The 25,454-nt window shown below is 40.4% G+C and overlaps 1 protein-coding gene across 14 annotated transcripts in view; it reads right to left on the bottom strand.

Annotated features, from left to right (window-relative positions):
• The window catches only part of LOC104656262 (heterogeneous nuclear ribonucleoprotein C), a 61,506-nt gene that overhangs the window by 21,154 nt on the left and 14,898 nt on the right, over positions 1 to 25,454 (bottom strand). For 9 of the 14 annotated variants that reach the window (XM_030931510.1, XM_030931517.1, XM_030931509.1 and 6 more), the window contains 2 exons: positions 3,359 to 3,635; positions 168 to 282 (listed from right to left, as the gene is read on the bottom strand). In XM_030931510.1, the coding sequence (XP_030787370.1) occupies positions 168 to 282; positions 3,359 to 3,599 (356 nt within the window). In that variant the 5' untranslated portion in view covers positions 3,600 to 3,635. The remainder of the gene's footprint in view (positions 1 to 167; positions 283 to 3,358; positions 3,636 to 25,454) is intronic. The other 5 variants (XM_030931519.1, XM_010355885.2, XM_030931522.1 and 2 more) reach the window with 1 other exon arrangement.

Raw genomic sequence — 25,454 nt, 5'->3', positions numbered from 1 at the left:
TAATTTTCTCTAGGGCAAAAGAGAGACATATTAACACAAAAACAATAAAACCTCATTTATACACAGATAGAACACAGTACACTTAACCCTCCCCACATCCAGAAAACAGATAGAGAAGATGCCCACTGATGGACACAATGCAGTTATAAATAATAAAGTTTCCGGACCTGAGTAGAGGGGACGGAGAAGGGTGTTCTGTTACTGACCCGTACATCTCCGCTGCAGATCGTTTCACACCTGCTTTTCCTCGGTTCACTTTTGGCTCTGCAGCCAGGTTAATATCTGAAAAACAAAAGCAAAAATTTTAGTGACAACTTTGTATCCAGGTAAAACAAACTACAAAGTTAATTTTTTTATTTTTGAGACATAGTTTTGCTTTGTTCCCCAGGCTGGAGTGCAATGGTGCCATCTCGGCTCACTGAAACCTCCACTGCCCGGTTCAAGGGATTCCCCTGCCTCAGCCTCAAGAGTAACTATGACTACAAGCGGGCACCACCATGCCCAGCTAATACAAAGTTTAGAAAATCTGAAACAAAACAACTCATCTTTTTTTCTTTTTTTAAGACAGGGTCTCACTGTCATACAAGCTGGAGTGCAGTGATGCAATAACGGCTCAATACAGCCTAGACCTCCAAAGCTCGGGTGATCCTCCCATCCAAGTAGCAGGCACTACCAAGGCTGGCTAATTTTTTTATTTTTCATAGGGACGAACTCTTGGGGTCAAGTGATCTGCCTTGACCTCCCAAAGTGCTGAAATTACAGGTGTGAGCTACCATGCTCAGCTTCATCTCTCCTTTTAATATTAAAAAGGCTCATAAATTTTTACAAGGCTAAGACTTCATCTTCCATATATTTATACTCTCTTCTGTACCATTCAAGTGTTCCTGAGACAATAAGTCTGTCTTTGGTACTCTCCACCCTCAGGTCCCACTTTAACTCAACTCTCCCCATTCAAGGCACTGACTGTTCACTCAGTTACTATTACAAGGGAAAACTATCAATGGTTACCTCTCCAAAAATGGTTCAGTTCATTCCGAATTATTACAAATATATTAAAATATACGCCAATCCACAAAATAATATAGTGCAGTGTGACACCCTCAAATCATCCTCAAAGGCACTTCAGATTTCCCTTATATAGCTGTACTGCACGTAAAACATCCGGAGTTAACAACTGCTTTCTGAATAATTCATGAGTTGCTTAAACAACCTTTACACACACCAAAAAAATAAAAGAGCAAAGGAAACAACCCTGCTTTTCAAATACAATTTGTAACACGTAAGCCCAGCTACCTACCCTGCCACCCATGACCTTCCAAACAAGAATTCATCTTCTCCTTGTTCTAAAAACCCCATGTCAGAAAGCCAAAATTCAGTTTAACTTCCCAGTTGTGCTAAAGCACTCAGTCAACAGTACCTCCATTTTCATATATACTGCTTTTATTAAAATGAGTCTAATTTTAATACACACATGCCCCAAAATATACAAATTCCATATATATATATTTTTTTAGACAGAGTCTTGCCCTGTTGCCCATGCTGGAGTGCAATCACGGCTCACACTGTAACCTATGCCTCCCGGGTTCAAACAATTCTCCTGCCTCAGCCTCCTGAGCGGCTGGGATTACCGGCACCTGCCACCACGGCCTGCTAATTTTTTGTATTCTTAGTAGAGACGGCTTTTCCCGGTGTTAGCAAGGATGGTCTCCATCTCCTGACCTTATGGCCGGCCCAACTCAGCCTCCCAAGGTGCTGGGATTACAGGCATGAGCCACTGCACCTCACCAAACGTGGATATCTTAAACTTAATCCTTTATATCTTACCTTTTTATACAAAAGGAGCTCATCAAATGAACAACTGAAAACCGCCTGAGGCCAGGTGCAGGGGCTCACGCCTGTAATCCCAGCACTTTGGGTGGCAAAGGCGGGAGAATCACCTGAGGTCAAGAGGTGAAGACCAGCCCGGCCAACATGGTTAAACCTCGGATCTACCAAAAAATACAAAAATGAGCCAGGTGTGGTGGTGCACTCCTGTAGTACCAGCTACTCGGGAGGCTGAAATAGGACAATCGCTTGAACCTGGGAGGCTGACGTTGCAGTGAGCCAAGACTGCACCACTGCACTCAAGCCTACGCGACAGAACTAGACAGTGTCAAAAAGAAAAAAAAATGATTGAATATACTGTCTATTTGCTGAACACCATTACATGAATAACCTTCAGGTTTTGGTATATTAACCTCATTTACAATTCTGACTTTGAAACTAAAGAGAATTTCTGAAAACGCAATCCAGTAAGATGTAAAAACAATAAATAGACGCAAATTGTGTATCTGGTTGGTTACATAACATTATCAGGCCGGGTGCGGTGGCTCAAGCCTGTAATCCCAGCACTTTGGGAGGCCGAGACGGGCGGATCACAAGGTCAGGAGATCAAGACCATCCTGGCTAACACGGTGAAACCCTGTCTCTACTAAAAACTACAAAAAACTAGCCAGGCGAGGTGGCAGGCGCTTGTAGTCCCAGCTACTCGGGAGGCTGAGGCAGGAGAATGGCGTGAGCCCGGGAAGCGGAGCTTGCAGTGAGCTGAGATCCGGCCACTGCACTCCAGCCTGGGCGACAGAGCGAGACTCCGTCTCTAAAAAAAAAAAAAATTGTCAAAGAATTGTTTCATGTAACTCTAACCTATCATGCTATGAGTCAACAGACATAGTAGAATGTATACAAAGAATAAAACCACAAATATAAAATTGAAAATAATCATCTTAATTTTGTAAAAACACAGGTGTGATTATTTTGAAACTGAGGCACAAAGTACACATAAAAAGAGAAGTTAAAACAGACATCTAGTACAACTAATCAAACAAACATATGGACGCTGCATTCTGGCTTGAATAAACTAAATCATAGGTAGTACTCTGAGGTGTCATTACATTTGAAAAGACAAGAAAATCTATGACTGAGCCAAACTGCAATTGGCCCAATAATGGAGCGAAACCCCAATGAGGAGACAAGCAGTCAACAACACTAGAGGGCTCCACCAGTCTGCTGTGGGGAGGATATAACCATTTAGGCAACATTTTAACATTGTGAAGTGTCATTCCCAGGTCGCCCTACTCACAATTGTCAAATGAGAGCTGTCCTGTCTCTACTACACAAAACGGTACAATGAAGAATATCCTTTACTTAGCCAATTATAACTATAAGCCTAATGTATTTTTATTAGACTGAATAGTCACAATATACAGAATATCTCAGGCTGTCAGTTTTACAGACATAAAAAAAACAAAAACAAAAAAACATGAATCAAAAAACTCAGGCCTGATCATCAATGAAAAAATTAACTTAACGGAGACCTTACCTAAAACCTGGCCAGCAATCATTCTGCCATCCTCTCCTGCTACAGCAGCCCGGGCATTTCTCTCATTAACATATTGAACGAAGGCAAAGCCCTTATGAACAGAGCAGCCCACAATTTTGCCGTACTTCGAAAAGATTGCCTCCACATCAGATTTCTTGACCACAAGAGTGTTGAGATTCCCAATGAACACACGGGAGTTCATGGAGCGAGGATCTGTCTTGTTGGTAACGTTGCTGGCCATTGTGTTTGATGATAAGGTTTCTCACAAAGCTGAAAACTGTAAAGCAAAAAAAAGTATTCAGGTGAACAGATGCTAAAAACAATATGCCTTGATAAAACATTCTCCACTCTCACTCTGAATCACTGTTAACTGCCCAGAGTATCAGGCAAATTAAAGGGACTCACAGCATTATGTATTTACTAATAAATAAACTCAGAGACTCCAGCCTCTGAATATGTTCTAGGAAATTCAACTTCTTCCTCTTCATTCTATTTCAGCAGCACTAAACTCTGAATTATCAGGAAGAAAAAAATTCTCCCTGGCAGGTCATTGGCAATGTAATTTCCTTGGACATAATTCCAAGTGGCCCTCCTCTAATAACTCAAGCAAATTAGAACTGCCTAAATTCTCTGACACCAGTTTCTGCTGTTTTTCACATTACAGGTCATGCTAACTATTCCCTGCCATCAATAATCTTGATTCACGCTGCTTTTATTGAGTTTCACCGGTTCTGTATATAAATACACAGTATAGCAAATGTCAAATTCTGTTCCAAGCCATTCATTAGCAGCTAGATTAATATGGATAGCTTACACTTACCCATTAAGTATAATTTTCTTCAAAAGGCAATAAACAGAATCAATTCATTTACACTGGAAACACCTATTTCCAGATACTTCAATTAATTGCAGAATGCTTTAGATACGTAAGTATCAATACCATCTTTTTACAGACTGCAATGACTCCAAGGCTACTTTTTATATAACCTAAAATATAGGACATTTAATAATATTGGATGGTGATGATGATAAAACTAGCCAGTGGAACACGGCATGAATCAAATTAAGGATCAGGGAACTAAAGAAAAATATACAACTTTCCACAAATTATTTAAAACCAAAAATTATCTGTCTTTACGTATGTGATGGAGGCTCAATACTATCATAACAATATGAAGATTCACAATACCATCTCAGGTCCTGTATAAGTGAAAACGTTTTATTTCATTCTTTCAGCATTGTTTCCTGCCTCTTCCCACTCCAACCCCCTATCTTGAACAAGACTTAAAAACATTCTTAAGATCTCCCCTTCATCCCTTTGAAAGGTTCCAATGAATCTCAAAATATTCCAGTATTTGTTATCCTTTCAATCCTCAAGTGAATCAGACAAACTAGTTCTTATGGATGATGTAAAAATGTCTAATGTATATATACATGTACATAAAAACAGGCAGTATAACACTATTTCATTTATACATGACTCCTACCATTCTGATGCTTAATACAGTCATTTAACAGGCAGTACTGATTTAAAAGCTCCAACAAAACTTCACTTCCTTCCAAATCTTTCTGAAATTCGTCTGTCTTTATGTTACTTTCTAAAGTATATCTTTACAAAAAGTTCTTAATATTTTAAGACTAAGCAATAAAAATTAACAAACAGTAGCCACTGAAATCCACCAACAGTCTTTCAGCTCTTAAGTATGCCAGAAAGTCTGAGGACACTAAAAAGAGGAATTAAAACAACAATCTGCATTAAGGCCTAACTGGTTTCTACCGCTGGTTTATAATATTTGCTATTACTACAAGTGGAGATACAATCTGGTTTTAACCAACTATTTTTCACAAACAATAGGTATATCAACAGAAAATATAATCTCCATAGTTTTAATGAGAAGAAATTACCAGGGGTGAGGGGTTCCATAAGCCACCAGAGAATACTGAATATAAGGGAAAAAACCCATCACACCACAGTCCAATGTTCCAAATGGACATTTGCAAAAAAATATCGATGTGATTGAAAGGGGTACCCTCTGGCACCACAGACAGAAATGGATCTAAATGACCATTTTCTCAATTTTTACAAATCTGAGTACATACCTAGAACTAATCAAGATGTATGGAATTCATAATCCCACAGCATTTTTCACGTGTACCAGGGGCTTAATTCTCTCAAAGATCCACACAGGAAAAGCTCGGTAGAAAGCATCCAGGCATATAAGTAAAAGGATTCTAGCAATGGTTGTTTTCTCTGAGTTTAAGGATATGATTTCTCATTTTGTTTATGGTCTGGTTATTAAATCTGCTACAAAAATGAGGAACTACTTATTTTTAAAAATGTAATAACCCCAACTTCCAAAGGTTGCCTAAAATTAATACCCATACTTACTATGAGGATTTAAATTCAAGATGGAGGCAACAGTAAAGACAGATGTACTCACAAATACCGATTAATTCCACTCTTAGTAACATATCCTCCTAAGGAATGAACAGTCACTACAACTCATTCATTTTGGGGGTCAAATATTTACTAACCATGTGCTGAGTACCATATTCCAGGGAAAATCCAGGCAACAAATAGTAACAAAGACTGTCCTGAGAGCTTCCTTAAATTTTAGTGGTAGCGCTATGTCCAATTTTATGGAACAGGTAGATTTCCCGAAGTTTTAGAAATAACCAAATGATGTCCAGTCATGCTTCATCCCACCTCAAAATGTTAAGGTACCATACAGGTGAAATTTCCATAAAGGGAGGAGGATAGCCAATACTGAAACACAAAGAAACTATTGGAAAAGAACTGGGATTCTTGGAAAGGGGCAGCAAGAACAGAGCCGTTTTTGGATCTGACTCCCAAGAGACGACTCAAGATGGCAAAATCACTATCCTACAGACAGCATTTACAACAAAACTCCAAAACGCAAGGTAGTAAAGGCAAGCCAGCTTATATGGTTTCACTGACTGTAGGAGTATTGGAATAGAACTGTGACTGTTGGAAAGGGGTAGCAAGAGCAGAGCACTTTTTGAATCTTCGACTCCCAACAGAAGACTCAAGATGGCAAAATCATTATCCTACAGACAGCATTTATGGTTTCACTGACTGGGAGAAACAAAAAATATCCTACAGCCAGCATATATGGTTTCACTGACTGGGAGAAACAAAAAATAAACAACTTGGAGAATAAAAGACTTAGAAATACAATACCAAAATAACCAGCAGGTATTTATTGAAAAGCAAGAAATTTTAGAAAAGCAGTTAAAACTTGTAAGTTTTACCTGCTCCAATAGTGAGTGAGCACAAGGAACTTCAATAAAAATGTGTGAAGGTGCAAGAGCAGTTGCGTCCCTGTTGTCTCAGTCTCATAACTAAACAAACCCTGTGTGGCTGATTCCACTGACAATCCCTCTTCCTTTCACCAAAAGGTAACAATCATCCTGACTTTACTAGTACTTTCTTACTTGTAAAATAATTCTAATGCCTAAATGTGTATCTGTAGACATTCTTGTCTTCCGAAAAAAGTAAATGTGATGCATTTAAGGCATTTTTGTACATAAGTCCCGCTTCCATTGCATTAAAATTTATCTGTTTAAGAATCCAGGGTATTGACCTGTTGTTTCCCAGTCTGTATTTTCCAGAATTGATACTCCTGGTACAATTCCACATATTCTTAATTCCTGAAAGTGGCAGCTGGGACCAAAGGCTTATTCAGCCTCATCTGCAATATTCTGGCAAGACTACATTGTCCTATAAGTGGCAATACCTTTTTGTGTTGTCATTGATGCTTAAACAATACCATTTCTCTCTAGGTAGTATGGTGTGGTTTCTCGAGCACCACATGTTATGCAGACTGCTGTTAGAAATCCTAAGAACAGTCCCTCAGTTCTTTCATGTAACAGGTTGCCAGCATCCTTTTATAGTAGTAAAATAAACTCCTTGATCACATTTAAAAAAACATTTTTTTTTTTTGAGATGGAGTCTTGCTCTTGTTGCCAAGGATGGAGTGCAAAGGGGGAATCTTGGCTCACTGCAACCTACGCATCCCGGTTTCAAGTGATTCTCCTGCCTCAGCCTCCTCATTAGCTGGGATTATAGGCACGCGCCACCAAGCATGGCTACTTTTCTATTTTTAGTAGACACCGGGTTTCTCCGTGTTGGTCACCCTGGTCTCAAACTCCTGACCTCAGGTGAAACGCCTGCCTCCGCCTCCCAAAGTGCTGGGATTACAGGCGAAAGCCACTGCGCCCAGCCGTGATCCCATTTTTTTGCCTTAATTGTTAGTCCCTTTACTTCTGGAAGGTGTAAAAACCACTTGTAGAATGAAAAGGTCTACTTTTACTTTTTGCCTTATACAGATCTAAATTACTTGGTCATATTCTATATGAATTTTTGTAACAAGAGTTCTAACTAACAACCCAATATTAATAAATTTCCAGCAATAATAGTCTTTTAAAAATACAACTTCAAGTGATGTGCAAATTATAATTTCAGTCAAAAAGGCAGTATCTGAAAACGTACAATACATAGGAGACATAAATGAACTACATAAAAATTTAAGAACGGACAGTACAGAAACATCACATATTTTAAAATGTTCTTGGGTACTCTGCTTGTGATTAATCTTTACTATCATTTTCATAGTTTCTCTGTATTTCCCAAATTCACTACAATGTTCATGCAAGCTTGGGGTTTTGGTAGAAAAAACTGATTTAAGTCAAATTCCTTAAACAGAAAATACACTTGGTAGAAAGTTTAAAAGGTTAATCACATTAGTAAGAATAGTCCAGGTCTGAATGTACCTGTATATACTGAAATATTTTGAGGTCAATGCCTGTTATTATCTTATTCCCCCTCTTCTAGTTGAAGGAGTCTAAAATTTTTTTTTTTATAATGCAAGCTAACCCAGGGATCCTTCTCTATCACCATCTAGTCGTGTGTAACAGTCGAATAATGCTGTTAGATAATAAAGTGATATTAATTTACATGAACTAGATTTAACATTAAGAAATCTGGGGCCAGGCGCGGTGGCTCACGCCTGTAATCCCAGCACTTTGGGAGGCTGAGGCGGGCGGATCACGAGGTCAGGAAATTGAGACCAACCTGGGTAACACTATGAAACCCCGTCTCTACTAAAAATACAAAAAAATTAGCCGGGCCTGGTGGCGGCGCCTGTAGTCCCAGCTACTCAGGAGGCTGAGGCAGGAGAATGGCGTGAACCCGGGAGGCAGAGCTTGCAGTGAGCTGAGATTGCGCCACTGCACTCCAGCCTGGGCGACAGACGGAGACTCTGTCTCAAAAGCAAACAAACATACAGTTCAAATATTCCAGCTTCCATTATTTGTAAATCAGAAGGTTAAATACTTCAAAAGTAAAGCAGCAGTCTAGTCACATTCCGGCCAGGCACTTTGGGAGGCCGAGGGGGGTGGATCATGAGGTCAGAACGACACTATCCTGGCTAACATGGTGAAACCCCATCTCTACTAAAAATATGAAAATTAGCAGGGCATAGAGGCACACACCTGTAGTCCTAGCTGCTCGGGAGGCTGAGGCAGGAAAATTGCTTGAACCCAGAAGGTGGTGGTGCAGTCAGCAGAGATAGCGCCACTGCACTCCAGTCTGGGCGACAGAGTGAGATTCGTCTCAAAAAAAAAAAAAAAAAAAACCACAAAAAACAAAAAAAACTTCCTCAACAAATGAGAACCTTAAGTGCTATTTCTTTCTTAAACTCAACACTGAATAATACACAAAAGCTCTGTCATGAAAAGGATAGACTTCAGAAACCTAAAATTAGGCCAGCCACAGTGGCTCACACCTCTAATCCCAGCACTTTTGGAGGCTGAGGCGAGCAATTCACCTGAGGCCAGGAGTTTGAGACCAGTCTGGGCAACATGGTGTAACCCAGTCTCAACTAAAAACTAGCTGAGTGTGGTGGTGGGTGCCTGTGATCCCAGCTACTTGGGAGGCTGAAACAAGAAAAATACCTTGAACCCAGGAGGTGGAGGTTGCAGCGAGCTGAGATCATGCCACTGCACACCAGCCTGGACAACCATGTGAGACTGTGTGTCTCAAAGAGAAAAAGCAAAGGGATTAAAAAAAAAGGAAAAATAGTGGTAGCACTCAAATTTCTATTACACACATGGACATATGTGTTTGTATATTATATACTATACTTTCATTATATGTTCTAATTACTGTTTTTAATCAAAGGATCACCAAAGACCTGTTTTATCTAGAAAAGTCAAAACCAGGAATACTAAATTATTTCTACGGCCCAAAAACCTACGTTTTTGTCTGATACGCTTTTCTGTTTTATCACATGGTCTATCCTAAAGCAATATAAGCAATCTGAGATTTTAATAGTAGTGGGAAGGACAAGAATTTCCTAAATACAGAAATTTGTCTCTACTCACACTCTCACCATCCCAGTCACAGCTTAAAAGCAAAAAATGAGTAAAAGCTCTATCTAGGTTGGGATATAAGCCAAAGTCAATTTTATTTCCAGCTGTTCATTCTAAGAGTTAGGTGCTACCATGCCTCTTCACCCTTTTAATGGAGGCAAACCAATCTTGGATTGTCAATCTAGCTAAAAATTTGAAAAAAATATTTATAAAAATACTCCATTACATTGACTTTAAATGGCAAGTAGTTCAATTCTACTTGGAAAAAGTACGGCAGTTTGCATTACCTAAAGATTTTTTACATTAAATAAGGTTCAAGTGGTCCACAAACAGGTTATGACAGCCCTGGTATACACTGAGAGCTGAGCCAAAATGAATTTAAATGCAGAGTCAAGCCTTTAGCTACCTTGCTTTCTTATCTGGGCACTGTATGCCAGCTTTGATAGAGTTTGGGGCATAGGAGATCAGCGCCACTCAATCCAACTGTTTTCAGTATATCTTGGCTTATTTAGTGCAAAAGTACAAAAGTTAAACAAAGTACAAGATGTTTCTACTGGGCATTTACTTCAGCAAGCCCTGGACACCTCTCCACATAGGTTAATCACATTATACTTAAAACACATTATCCATTGGTCCAGGGAAAAAAAAATGAAAGATGCTGTCACTTTCACTTACCAGATATTATCTCATATTAGAGACAAAAGAAAATATATTACCTCAGATTAGGAAATTCAGAACCCTGCCTTACAATTTCCTTTATTACTGTATCTTAAAACCTAAACTAGGCCAGGTGCGGTGGCTCACGCCTGTAATCCCAGCACTCTGGGAGGCCAAGGCAGGCAGATCATGAGGTCAGGAATTCAAAACCAGCCTGGCCAATGTGGTGAAACCCTGTCTCTACTAAAAAGACAAAACGTGGTGGTGGTAGGTGCCTGTAATCCCAACTACTCAGGAGGCTGAGGCAGAGAGAACTGCCTGAAACCAGGAGGCAGAGGCAGCAGTGAGCCAAGACTGCACCACTGCACACCAACCTGGGCAACACAGCAAGACTCCTTAAAAAAAACAAAACAGCCGGGCGCAGTGGCTCAAGCTTGTAATCGCAGCACGCTGGGAGGCCGAGTCGGGCAGATCACGAAGTCAGGAGATCGAGACCATCCTGGCTAACACAGTGAAACCCTGTCTCTACTAAAAAAACACAAAAAATTAGCCGGGCGAGGTGGCGGGCGCCTGTAGTCCCAGCTACTCGGGAGGCTGAGGCGATAGAATGGCGTAAACCCGGGAGGCAGAGCTTGCAGTGAGCTGAGATCCGGCCACTGCACTCCAGCCTGGGCAACAGAGCGAGACTCCGTCTCAAAAAACAAACAAACAAACAAACAAAAGAAAAACCCTAAACTAGTCCCTGCATTCAATTCAAATTAAATGCCAATTCCATGTACTAAATATGCTATATGTAGAATTTACCTTCTTTGCAGAATTTCAAAGACAAAAGTGACACTAGATGGCAGCAATGAGTTGTCAGTTTTCTAAAAGGATTACTAAATCTTCTGTATTCCAAAGTTTTCAGTCATTCACAATTCCTTAAGTTTCTGAATACTCTTTGGATACTATAAATTCCTCTGCATACTTGTATCATCATCATTTGATCTAAGTTGTTTAACACACTTCAACTCTTATTTGGCCTATTTAGGTCCAGCTACCCCATCCCACATTACTTTCTGTCCCTTGCCACCATTTTTGTACCTTGCTTCCTATGGATCTTTACTGCTTTCAACTATTTCCCCTTGGTCTGGTCTCTTCAGAGGCCAACAATGCCTGGAAAAATATGTGCATTTTAATTTGCTGCACTGCCAAGAATCATTGGCTCATTTAATCAAAAACAGTATCTCAAGGTATATACTATGAGAAATCTCTGAGAAAACAGTAGTGCCTGGTGATATTACTAAGACATTTTCAGCCTATGAAGAAACAAAGTTGGCTACTTTTAGATAATAACTGCTATGTTTATTAGAACTAAGAATACATAAGACCTTGTAAGTCATGGGGGGGAAATGAGTAATTCAATAAATGGTACTACCAGGTAGCCATCTTATTCAAAAATTGGAACCAACCTCACTCTAAATCCTAATATAAATACAAACGGATCATGCAAAAAAACTGCATATGCAAAGGTCAAAACCCAAATGAAATAAAACTTAACTCTCAAAAGGAAGAGTAACAAAATTTTAAAATGGCAGGAAATCCAAACAAATGGATCATAAACATTGTAACAACAGTATATAATAATAACTTAAAAGGTGTGGGACCTGGTAAGGTGGTTCACACCTGTAACCCCAGCACTTTGGGAGGCCAAGGTTAGAAGATTACGAGGTCAGGAGTTTGAGACCAGACTGGCCAACATAGTGAAACCCAATCTCCATTAAAAATACAAAAAATTAGCTGGGTGTGGTGTCAGATGCCTGTAATCCCAGCTACTGTAGAGGCTGAGCCAGGAGAATCGCTTGAACCCAGGAGGTAGAGGTTGCAGTGAGCCTAGATCACACCATTGGACTCCAGTCTGGTTGACGGTGCAAGACTCCGTCTCAAAAAAAAAAATGTTAAGACTCATTATTTAAAATCTATCACACATTGGTGAGGATTACACCAATTTAACAGATAAGTCTACTGTCAATGTATGCTAAAAGCGCCAGGTAAAACTTGGTGAGTGGAGTACAGGATTTGAGAACAGATTACACTATAATTACATAGGGGGAAAATGTACCTTTACAATGAAGACCTGGAGGTCACAACCTAAACTAAAGGATCAAACTTAGAAAGTTGTAGGACAACCTAACATTGCATGCCTCCTGATGTGACACACGCATTATCACCTACCTATTATTCTCAGCAAGATATCTGTATAAGGGGGAAACAATCAGACAATCTCAAGTTTGTGAGAAAGCACAATACAACTGGTTTGGACATCTCAAAAAATAAAAACTAGGGGCCTTTTTCTAGATTAAAAGAGCAGTGCCAACCTGGCCAACACGGTATAACTCCATCTCTACTAACAATACAAAGATAAGCTGACTGTGGTGGCACATACCTGTACTCCCAGCTACCAGGGAGGCTGAGGCAGGAGAACTGCTTGAACTCTAGAGGTGGAGGCTGCAATGAGTCTAGATCGAGCCACCTCACTGTCTCAAAAAAAGGGGAGGTGGGAGATGGGCAGTGCGATGAATTTTGATTGAATATTAGACTAGGGAAAAGAGACATTTTTATCTAGATAATTTTACTATGAATTTTTTAATTACTGAATTGATACTCATTATTGTTTTGAGAATATTTTGGTGGCATATTATTTCCTTTATTCTCAGGAGATGCAGCCACACACAGAAGCTCCTAACTTCAGTGTGTATCATGTTTGCTGAAGTATCATGTCAGCAAACTTTGAAATCATTCAGGAGAACAGTAAGTGTAGAGAGCAAATATGATAGTTGCTATCCGAAGAGTGGGGCTTAAACAGGAATGGCTTTTTCTATGTACGTATATATTATTTGTTCAAAAGTTTTCTTAAGATGCTATATATAGCATTTTCAAAAATGATATATACCAGATTGCACAGTTTACCAAATTCCCAAAGAAAAGTACATCTTTTTTTTTACATCTTTTTTTTCTGTCAAATTTGCTTATGTAATAATGATCATACAATGAGGTGAAGGAAAAGAAACTGGTATTTCCATTGTTTTAACTAAGTAAACCAGTACATGTTTTGTAGGTTCATTTGAAAATTCTCAAGAATCATCAAGCAATGGGAAGGTAGGTCCCTCTATCTGTATTCATTAAGCAACTGAGGATATTCAATCTCAAGTACTCCCATGTTTACTTGGAACAGAAAACGTAATCTTTTATAAATCTGTGACAAAAGATACTTGAGTCATTAAACATAAACGTGGTGAGTGACTGGAAAACATCTACCACGTAGAGGTTCAAACACTATAACATCTTAGTAAAATACACACATACACACACATATATATACACCTGTAGCTATATAAAACAGAGGACTAGAACAAAATATAAAAATGTTGATGGTGGTTACCTCTGAGTGCTGATGACATAAGTAAATGAGTAAATACTATTTTTATCTGCATGTTTCCTGCAGCTTAGCTCTTTAGTTGCCCAGGCTGGATTGCCATGTTGCGATCTCGGCTCACTGCAATCCCCGCCTCCAGAGTAGCTGGGATTACGGGCGCCCACCACCAAGTCTGGATTATTTCTTGTACTTTTAGTAGAGATGGGGTTTCACCATGTTGACCATGGCTGGTCTCCAACTCCTGACCTCAGGTGATCCGCCGACCTTGTCCCCTTTCTCACCAATGGTGGAGCTTTTGAATTGCCATCAACGTCAGAACTCACAACCTAATGGTATGCAATTCTAAATAATAGTTGACTCCTAATTCTTCCCTTAGCTCTCTTCTTTGAATTACATTCATCAGTAAGCCAATTAATTAATCACACATTGCTTAATGACAGTGATATGCGTCAGAACTGTATCGTTATGCAATTTTGTCACTGTGTCAATGGCATAAGAGTGTACTTACCTAATACCAAGCTAAATAGTATAGCCTACCACACATCTAGTTTGTATCATAGACTATTGCTCCCAGAATACAAACTTACATAGCACGCACAGTACTGAACACTGTAAGAAGTTCTGACACAGGCCGGGCACGGTGGCTCACACCTGTGATCCCAACACGGAGTTTGAGACCAGCCAGACCAATATGGTGAAATCCCGTCTCTACTAAAATAACAAAAATTAGCCAGGCATGGTGGCGTGCGCCTGTAGTCCCAGCTACTGAGGAGACTGAGGCAGGAAAACCGCTTGAATCCTGGAGGCAGACGTTGCACTGAGCCAAGATCACGCCACTGCACTCCAGCCTGGGAGAGAGTGTGAGATTCCGTCAAAAAAAAAAAAAAAAAAAGAGAGAAAACAAGGGCTGAGTCTAAGTTCTAACACAATGTATTTGTGTACTTCAAAAAATAAAAGGTCAGAAACAGGCTGGGCACAGTGGCTCACGCCTGTAATCCCAGAACTTTGGGAGGCCGAGGTGAGTGGATCACTTGAGGCCAGGAGTTTTAAGACCAGCCTGGCCAACATGGTAAAACCCCATCTCAACAAACATAAAAATTAGCCAGGCGTGGTGGTGCATGCCCGTAATCCCAGCTACTTGGGAGGCTGAGGCAGGAGAATCACTTGAACCCCGGAGGTGGAGGTTGCAGTGAGCGGAGATCACACCACCGCACTCCAGCCTAGTGACAGAGCAAGACTCTGTCTCAAAAAAATAAAAAACAAAAAAAGAGAAAAGCTTTCAAAAACCGTATACCTACATAAGGCACTTACCATGAATGGAGCTTTCAGGACTGAACTTTGCTCTGGGTGACTGGTACTGAGTGGTGGGTGTGAAGCCCTAAGACATTACCATACGCTACTGTAGACTTTATAAACATGGTACACTTAAGGCCACACTGACGTTTATAAAACAAATTTTTCTTTTATATACTATCCTTATTTAGTTTACTCTAACATTTTTACTTTGAAAAAATTAAGACATAAACATTAGCCTAAGCCTATAGATGTTCAGGATCAGTAAGATGTCACTAGGCAACAGGAATTTTTCAGCTCCACTATCATCTTTTACTTGTTTTTTTTTTTGAGACAGAGTCTCCCGTCACCCAGACGGGAGTGCAGTGGCGCAATCTCAGCTCACTACAACCTCCACTTCCTTGGTTCCAGCGATTTTCCCACCTCAGCCTTCTGAGTAGCTGAGAACACAGATGTACGCCACCACGCCTGGCTACAGGGTTTCACCATGTTGGCCAGGGTGCTCTTGAATTCCTGACCTGTGGTGATCTGCTTGCCTCGGCCTCCCAAAGTGCTGGGATTACAGGCGTGAACCACCACACCTGGCCTGCTCCATTATAATCTTAAGGGGCCATAATATATGTGGCCTGTCATTCACCAAAAACATCTCTGCAGCACATAGTTCTTTATTTTTCTTTGACAAAACATTTCATTCCAACTCTTCCCCATCCTAACCATCTATGAAAATAAATGCCTTATAGGCCAGGCGTGGTGATTCACGCCTATAATCCCAGCACTCTGGGAGGTCGAGGTTGGCAGATCATGAGGTCAGGAGATCGAGACCATCCTGGCTAACACGGTGAAACCCCGTCTCTACTAAAAATACAAAAACAAAAAATTAGCCAGGCATGCTGGCGGGTGCCTGTAGTCCCAGCTACTTTGGAGTCTGAGGCTTGAAAATGGCGTGAACCCGGGAGGCGGAGCTTACAGAGAGCCGGAGATCACGCCACTGCACTCCAGCCTGGGAGACGCGGCGAGACTCCATCTCAAATAAAAAAAATATAACAATAATAATAATAAAATGATGCCTTATAACAAATAAAACTTAGTCTGCCAATTTCCCTTCAACACAGTACTCCAAATTTTCACTTCCCTTGGAAAAGAATGGAATAGTCTGGATGCTATCCAGATGCTACTTTTCTGCTTGATTACAACTGACCCTTGAACAATATGGGTTTATACATGGATTTTCTTCTACCTAAACCATCCAAGACAGCAAGACCAAGCCTTTATCCTTCCCCTCAGCCTACTCAATGTGAAGACAATGAGGAAGACATTTGTGATAATTTACTTCTACTTAACAAAGTCAATGTATCTTCTGCTCCTATTTTCTTTTCATTAGCTCACTTTCTTGTAAGAATACAATATATAATGCATAATATACAGAATCTGTGTTAACTGTTTATCAGTAAGGGTTCTACTCAGCAGTAGCTCATCACTAGTTTTTGGAGAGTCCAAAGTAATATGTGAATTTTTTATTTTTGAGGGGGTGCGGGCAGCTGGTGCCTCAACACCCCTTGTGTTAAGGGTCAACTGTAAATAAAACAATCCTTATTTATCAATGTAATCCTAACCTCTGTTTTGACAACTCGTTTGTTGGACTTCTTTTTTTTTTTTTTTTGAGACGGAGTCTCGCTCTGTCCTCGCCCAGGCGGGAGTGCAGTGGCCGGATCTCGGCTCACTGCAAGCTCCGCCTCCCGGGTTTACGCCATTCTCCTGCCTCAGCCTCCCGAGTAGCTGGGACTATAGGCGCCCGCCACCTCGCCCGGCTAGTTTTCTTGCATTTTTTAGTAGAGACGGGGTTTCACTGTGTTAGCCAGGATGGTCTCGATCTCCTGACCTCGTGATCCGCCCGTCTCGGCCTCCCAAAGTGCTGGGATTACAAGCTTAAGCCACCGCGCCCGGCCTTGGACTTTTTACCTTAAGTACGGGGCTTGCTTAGCAGTTCTTATTTCATCCTCTTCTACCTAGTTCTTAACCACTACAGATCACACACAGCTCCAGCATTAAGAAAATTTCAACCTTTGATTTTGCTGTAAAGTATAAACAACACCTCTCAATTATGTATCCTTCACTGATAGGACATAACCTTGTAAGTCTCATCATTACCCACTTTTCCTTCAACACAAACTTTTTTTGTACCCTGAAAAGTTATACTCTGGTTTAGTTTTTTTTTTTTGAGAAGGAGTCTCGCTCTGTCCCACTGGCTGGAGGGCAGTGGTGCCATCTCTGCTCACTGCAAGCTCCGCCTCCCAGGTTCCCGCCATTCTCCCGCCTCAGCCTCCCAAGTAGCTAGGAGTACAGGCGCCCGCAATCGCGTCCAGCTAATTTTTTGTATTTTTATTACAGACCGGGTTTCACCGTGGTCTCGATCTCCTGACCTTGTGATCTGCCCACCTCGGCCTCCCAAAGTGCTGGGATTACAGGTGTGAGCCACCGCTACAGGGCTCTGGTTCAGTTTTTAACACAACTAAGTATGTTCAAAAAAGAAATCAAAATTTTAGGTAACTCATATTTCCAAAAGAAAGTAAACTGACAAAGTAGATAAAAAAAGACCTATCCTTGGCTGGGTGTGGTGGCTCACACCTGTAATCCTAGCACTTTGGGAGGTTGAGGCCAGTGGATCACTTGAGGCCAGGAGTTCAAGACCAGGTTGGCCAACACGGTGAAACCCCATCTCTACTAAAAATACAAAAATACAATTAGCCAAGCATGGTGGCAAGCGCCAGTAATGCCAGCTACTTGAGAGGCTGAGACATGAAAAAGAATCACTAGAACATGGGAGGCGGAGGTTGCAGTGAGCCAAGATCACGCCATTGCACTGGGTGATGGAGTTAACACTGCATCTCAAAAAACAAAATAAATAACCAACAAAAAAAAGTATACTCACAAATTCAAGCCATGTCCACCATGACCAAACCTTAACATGAGGTCACATCATATTTAAAATATGATCTTTAGTGAAAATGTGATCTTTAGTGATTATGTACTAGGTAGAAGAGGATGAAATATGAACTGCTAAGCCTTGTACTTAACGTAAAAAGTCCAACAAAAGAGTTGTCAAAACATAGAAGTTAGGATTACACTGATAAATATTGTTTTATTTACAGTTGACCCTTAAGACAAGGTCACATTTCATTTAAAATTTAGAGTATAAACATAAAAAACTTTTGGAGGCTGAGGTGGGAGACTGCTTGAGCCCAGGAGTTAGAGACTAGCCTGGCCAACAACGCAACAAGGCCTCATCTCCACAAAAATTAAAAATAAAATAACACCCAGCTATCTTTGTTGTACTTTTAGTACAGACAGAGTTTTGCCATGTTGCCCAGGCTGGTCTCAAATGCCTGCATTCAAGTATCTCCCCACCTCAGCCTTCCAAAAGGCTGGGATTACAGGCGTGAGCCACTGCAACCAGTCTAGACACATGTGTTTCAAGATCAACAACTTGCTAGTGGCATGCACTTTCTCTGGGAAGTCAATCTCTTTGAAATTCAGGCTCCTTAACTATAAAATGAGTATAATTGATAGTATTTGTCTCACGGGATAGGAATGAAGCATAAATGAAACAAGGTACACAAAACACTGGAAATGATGTTGCCTGGCACATATCAAGTGCTGCTGCTACTACTGTTATCATTTACTATTATTGGTACAGACCAACAAAAATGGCTCAAGGACACAGGTTATTAACAATACTAAAGGTATATAAAGATTAAAAAGATTAACACTATTAAGGAAATATAAATTAAACCAAGTACCATGTTCCACCTATCAAACAAGCTAACACATTTTTAATTACAGCATCTACTGCAAGCAATGGTCAAAACAAATGGTCCGTATGAACTCATACTGCATTTCCAGAAAACAACGGGATTATTTCATCAAAAGTTTTAAAACTGCATATTTTTTGACTCAGTAATTTACCTTTGAGAATTCATCTGAAAGAAATAATGGTGTGGACACATTAACAGTGAAAAAGTAGAAAACAAGTGCCTGACAATGAATGAGTATAAATTACTTCAGTGCACTAATCCAATGGAATACAATTTAAATGACATGTGACACTGACGTGGAGAAGCATAACCAAAACATGCACAAGTTATCTAGACGATTACATACCAAGGTGACATCTAAGGATGGGATGGGGTTTGGAGTTCTTTAAATGTTTCTCCATTTTTCACTAATAATACATAATGCTTTTGTAATCTTTCTTCTGCAAAGATAACAAAATGCTACCCTGAAAATCATCATGATACACAGATAACTGAGTCAGCAAAGCTTTTCTGCAAAACCCTAAGTAAAAATTGGGCCCTTCTCTTCCCCAAGCGCAATTCAGAACTGAACAGAATCAAGGAATTGGGGCCGGGCACAGTGGCTCAACCCTGTAATCCCAGCACTTTGGAAGGCCGAGGCAGGTGGATCAATAGAGGTCAGGAGTTTGAGACCAGCCAGACCAACAAGGTGAAACACCGCCTCTACTAAAAAATACAACAACAAAAAATCAGCCAGGTGTGGTGGCACGTGCCTGTAATCCCAACTACTTGGGAGGCCAAGGCTGGAGAATTGCTTGAACTGAGAAGCGCAGACTGCAGTAAGCCTAGATTGTGCCACTGCACTTCAGCCTGGACAAGAGCAAAATGCATCTCAAAAAAAAAAAAAAAAAAAAAAAAAAAAAAAAAGAATAAAGGAATTGGGCACCTCCAGATTCACTGAACATTGTACTACATATTTTGGGGTCTATTAGCCATTGGAAGTTCCGAGACACATATAAATTTCTCCCTACATTCTCAACCTTCACACTTAACTGTGCCATCATTAAAATATATTGGGGTGTTAAGATATAGAAGTCCATCATACTCTTACCTGGAGCACCTTCTGTTTTGAAAACGCTTTTTAAAGAAAAGTGTTCCGGAATCTGTAAGTATTCAACCAACACCAGGAATATTTTAAAGAATGCTTTACCTAGGTTAAGATTTAATGTTTCAAAATTACTTCAGTAAGGTCAAAAAATCTTGACTGAGTACTGAAACATCAAGAGAACATGCAATATGCAAAAATAATGAAACACAGGTCTTATTTCTAAAATAACTGATAATCTATGTGAACGAAAACAACAGCATGGTCAGTGTGACAACCTATATACTAAATCCACTAAAAAATACAAAAATTAGCTGGGGGTAGTGGCGCACACCTATAGTCCCAACTACTTGGGAGGTTGAGGCAGGTGAATCACTGTAACCCAGGAGGCAGAGGTTGCAGTGAGCCAAGATCCAGCGTGGGCAACGGAGCAAGACTCCATCTCAAAAAAAAAAAAAAAAGAAAAGAAAAAGAAATCCATATATTACTTAGGGATCTTTTGTCTTCAGTCAGCAATTTCCTTGCAAATGGTTCAGCAAAAAAAATAAAATGAAACATGGCCATCATGGTGGAAGGTATCTTAAGAATTCATTATAGGCCGGGCGCGGTGGCTCAAGCCTGTAATCCCAGCACTTTGGGAGGCCGAGACGGGCGGATCACGAGGTCAGGAGATCGAGACCATCCTGGCTAACACGGTGAAACCCCGTCTCTACTAAAAAATACAAAAAACTAGCTGGGTGAGGTGGCGGGCGCCTGTAGTCCCAGCTACTCGGGAGGCTGAGGCAGGAGAATGGCGTAAACCCGGGAGGAAGAGCTTACAGTGAGCTGAGATCCGGCCACTGTACTCCAGCCTGGGCGACAGAGCGAGACTCCGTCTCAAAAAAAAAAAAAAAAAAGAATTCATTATACTGTTCTGTATGTTTACGTATTTTCCTTAAAACACTGAAAGAAAAAAATTGTCGTAACTATGACAGATCTACCTTGATTTGCAAGGTATTCTGAATGTTAATCAACACTTATAACCAAGAATTAAATAATGGTTATATTACGCCAAGATGTAATATGATCTGCATTAAGAGTTCAGATAATTCAAAGCACATATCTCAGAATAGCATGTTATTTCGAGCCTGCCAGCTTTGAAGTTACTTGTTAATTCTATTTGTAACTTAGAAGTCATTATTTCAAATTTTGCAAATAAAATGTCATGTGTGATATTGTACTATTTCCAACGTACATTAACTGTGACTACACTGTGGTCTTCAACATTCTCCACAAGCATCAAAAACCACTCTTGCCAAAAAGTCCACCAAAATTTGCAATTCCCAAGCCAAATAATAAAAAAGGAGTGAAAAGTGTTCTAGATTAGTTCTTTTCAAAATGCATATCGGTACTACTGGGGTAGGGTGAGACTCTATTCCTAGGTAGCTCCCAGATGGTGATGATGCTATGCTGGAGCACAGGCTATTTTCTGAATAGAAAAGGCCAACATTCATTCACAAGACTTCATTTCCCTTATTATCTTGTATAAAGTTTCAATTTTATCGGTGACCTCAGACTGAGCATGAGTTGTAACAAACTATACTTTAAGTCTACTCTGGTCTCTTGTCTACAATGCTTGGGGCTGGGTGTGGTGGCTCACACCTGTACTCCCAACACTTTAGGAAGCAGAGACAGGCAGATAACTTGAGGTCAGGAGTTCCAGACCAGCCTGACCAATATGATGAAACCCTGTCTCTACTAAAAATACAAAATCTAGCCAAGTGTGGTGGTGGTGGGTGCCTGTAATCCCAGCTACTTGGGAGGCTGAAGGAGGAGGACTGCTTTACCTGCGAGGCGGAGGTTGCAGTGAGCCAAGATTGCGCCACTGCACTCCAGCCTGAGCAACAGAGACTCCGTCTCAAAAAAAAAAAAAAAAAAAAAAGACATGTATTAGGAAACGTAGTCTCAGATTTCAAAAATATTATGCTTTTTTTGTTGTATAGCAATACCCCAGTAGCATCTGGGGGAGCACAGTTATGACATCAAATATTTCTACAGGAATACACAAATTTTCACTAAATGTCACACATAGAACATACATAATCTCACATCAGTTGAGATCCGTTTTTTTGCCAAATGAGTCTTGGTGTCAAATGCAAAATTTTGTCAGAGAATTTAAAATTTCTAAATTGTGGATAAAAGATTTTAGACAGGTTTAACAAAAGAATCTAGCAGCCGAGAATAATTTTTAACAAGGATATCTGACTTAAAGTTAGTACAGTATTCTCTTTAACAGTCAAAACAGGAGATTGTATCTAAATTTGATAATAGTAAAAGGTTTGATTTTATCACCAATGAGTATAACCGTAAGACCCCCACTCTTAAAATTTCAAAACCCACCTTCAGTAAACACCACTTCCAAAATTCCATTTGCTTACTATGTTAGCAAAAGAACAAATAAACAAACGACCAACCATGGTATCCCCATAGAAATAAAGCAGCATTGCGGAATGCCTTACTGAGTTCTCAGGGTAGTACTTTTGATACGAAATTGATTTGTTGGTCTTTTGTTGTTGCTGTTTTTAAGTCTCACACTGTTACCCAGGCTGGAGTGCAGTGGCAGGATCTCGGCTCACTGCAACCTCCGCCTCTTGAGTTCAAGAGATCCTTCTGCCTCAGGCTCCGAAGTAGCTGGGATTACAGGCATGTGCCACCCAACTGGGTAATTTTTTTATATTCTTAGTAGAGACGGGGTTTCACCATGTTGGCCAGGGTGGTCTCAAACTCCTGGCCGGAAGTGATGTGCCTGCCTCGGCCTCCCAAAGAGCTGGCATTACAAGCATGAGCCACCACACCAGGCCTCTAAATATGTTTAGTATTAAAATATTTAATTTATTAAATGTTTTTGGTGGGATCATTGTGGTTAAGTACTAATTCTTTAAAATACACACTGAAATATCTACAGATTAAATATATCAAGAATTTGCTTCAAAATAACATGGGAAGGGGGTGGATGGGGAGATGTAGATATAAATAAAAAGACTGGCCAAGGATTATTAAAGTGGGACAAGTACACTGGAGTTCATTGTACTATTCTTTTGTGTATGTGCAATTTTTTCACAATTAAAAGATAGCACCAGCCGGGTGCGGGTGCTCACACCTGTAATCCCAGCACTTTGGGAGGCCGAGGCAGGCAGATCACAAGGTCAAGATATTGAGACCAGCCTGGCCAACATGGTGAAACCCCATCTCTACTAAAAAAAAAAAAAAAAAAAAAAAAAAAATTAGCCAGGCATGGTGGCCCATACCTGTAATCTCAGCTACTCAGGAGGCTGAGGCAAGGGAATCGCTTGAACCTGGGATGTGGAGGTTGCAGCGAGCCGAGACTGCACCACTGCACTCCAGCCTGTCAACAGAGCAAGACTCTTAAAAAAAAAAAAAAAAAAAAAAAAAAAGATTGGCCAGGCGCAGTGGCTCACGCCTGTAATCCCAGCACTTTGGGAGGATGGGCAAATCACAAAGCCAAGAGATAGAGACCATCCTGGCCAACGTGGTGAAACCCCATCTCTACTAAAAAAGAAAAAAAAAAAAAAAGAATACAAAAAATTAGCCAGGTGCCTGTAGTCCCAGGTATTTGGGAGGCTGAGGCAGGAGACTGGCGTCAACCTGGGAGGCAGGGGTTGCAGTGATCGAGATCACACCACTGCACTCCAGCCTGGGATACAGTGCGAGACTCCGTATCAAAAAAAAAAAAAAGAAAGAAAAAGATAACACCAAAGATATGCATGTTCCTGAAAACAAAAATTACATGTGAATCTCAAACTATACACAGAAATATAGTTGACACTGTAGCAACGTTTCACTAAGAATCTATACCTCTATCAACATTTTTACTACTCAACTTAAAAACTTACCAAACCCAGGCCGGGCACAGTGGCTCAAGCCTGTAATCCCAGCACTTTGGGAGGCCGAGATGGGCAGATCACAAGGTCAGGAGATAGAGACCATCCTGGCTAACACGGTGAAACCCCTTCTCTACTAAAAAAAATTCAAAAAACTAGCTGGACGTGGTGGCGGGCGCTTGCAGTCCCAGCTACTTGGGAGGCTTAGGCAGGAGAATTGTGTAAACCTGGGAAGTGGAGCTTGCAGTGAGCTGAGATCCGGCCACTGCACTCCAGCCTGGGTGACAGAATGAGACTCCGCCTCAAAAAAAAACAAAAACAAAAACAAAAAAAAACAAAAAAAAACTTACCAAACCCTTCAGAATAGAGGGTCAAATCTTAAAGCAAAAGATCCAAAGTAATTCACAAAACTAGAAATTAAGTATTAGTGGCCACTAACACTGCCAATAAATTGCTATACTTATTAGCTTCTGGAGAGCGAACTTTAAGATTAAGAACTTTTTAAAATGTGCGGCCAGGCGCGGTGGCTCAGACCTGTAATCCTAGCACTTTGGGATGCTGAGAGGCAGGCAGATCACGAGGTCAGCAAATCGAGACCATCCAGCCTAACATGCTGAAATCCCGTCTCTACTAAAAAATATACAAAAAATTAGCTGGGTGTGGTGGCAGGCACCTGTAGTCCCAGCTACTCCGGGGGCTGAGGCAGGAGAATGTCGTGAACCCAGGAGGCAGAGCTTGCAGTGAGCCGAGATCGCACCACAGCACTCCAGCCTGGGCGAAGAGAGTGAGACTCCGTCTCAAAAACAAGTGCATACTCCCTGCTCCCCCACGACCTCCACTCCCCACAAAAAAGTAAAGTGTGCATACCCTTGAACAACTATGTTTCTGGGGCTTAATTATAAGAAAATAAAGATATGTACAACTGTAGTTTTAAGACTGTCCAAGCTTTGTTTACAAAAGAAAAAAATGGGGAAGGGTACGACAACAGTGTATTGGTAAAATACAGTACAAGTATGCAATGTACCACGTACTACTAAATAGTATATAATACTAAGTAACTACTACAAATTTTTAGAGATCTGTATCTACTAACATGAGCTGTTCAGGTTAAATTTTAAAATATTACTTAAATATACATGCTGTATGACAGGGCTTTTTGAAGATTATATATGCCCCAAAAAGCCTGGAAGAACACACCAAAATGTTATCTTTGGATAGGTATATTTTCTAAAACTGTCTATGAGCATGTATTATTTTACTGGGACAAAGGTAAGATACAGATGAGGTACCTCCTCTCACAAATGCACATCAATCTTCAGTCACTTAACCAGTATTGCTTTTTAAAAGAGTAATAAAACTCCATTTTAAACAGCATAAACAGCCATAACTCTAGCATGAATTCCACAAACTTTTAAGGGTAGTAGCAAGAGAAAACTTTTCTTCTAGCTCTGAAGCTAGAAAACCCACTTATGTGAATGATGATTTTATTTAAAGGATCAATACAGGGAGTGAGAATGCATTATAGTTTATCCTCTTCAGAATACCTAATTTAAGTTAGAGG

This window comes from Rhinopithecus roxellana, chromosome 5, assembly GCF_007565055.1.
Source record: "Rhinopithecus roxellana isolate Shanxi Qingling chromosome 5, ASM756505v1, whole genome shotgun sequence".
NCBI classification, from domain to species: domain Eukaryota; kingdom Metazoa; phylum Chordata; class Mammalia; order Primates; family Cercopithecidae; genus Rhinopithecus; species Rhinopithecus roxellana.
Note: the sequence above shows the minus strand (reverse complement) of the source record. Positions and strands in the feature narration are given on the sequence as shown.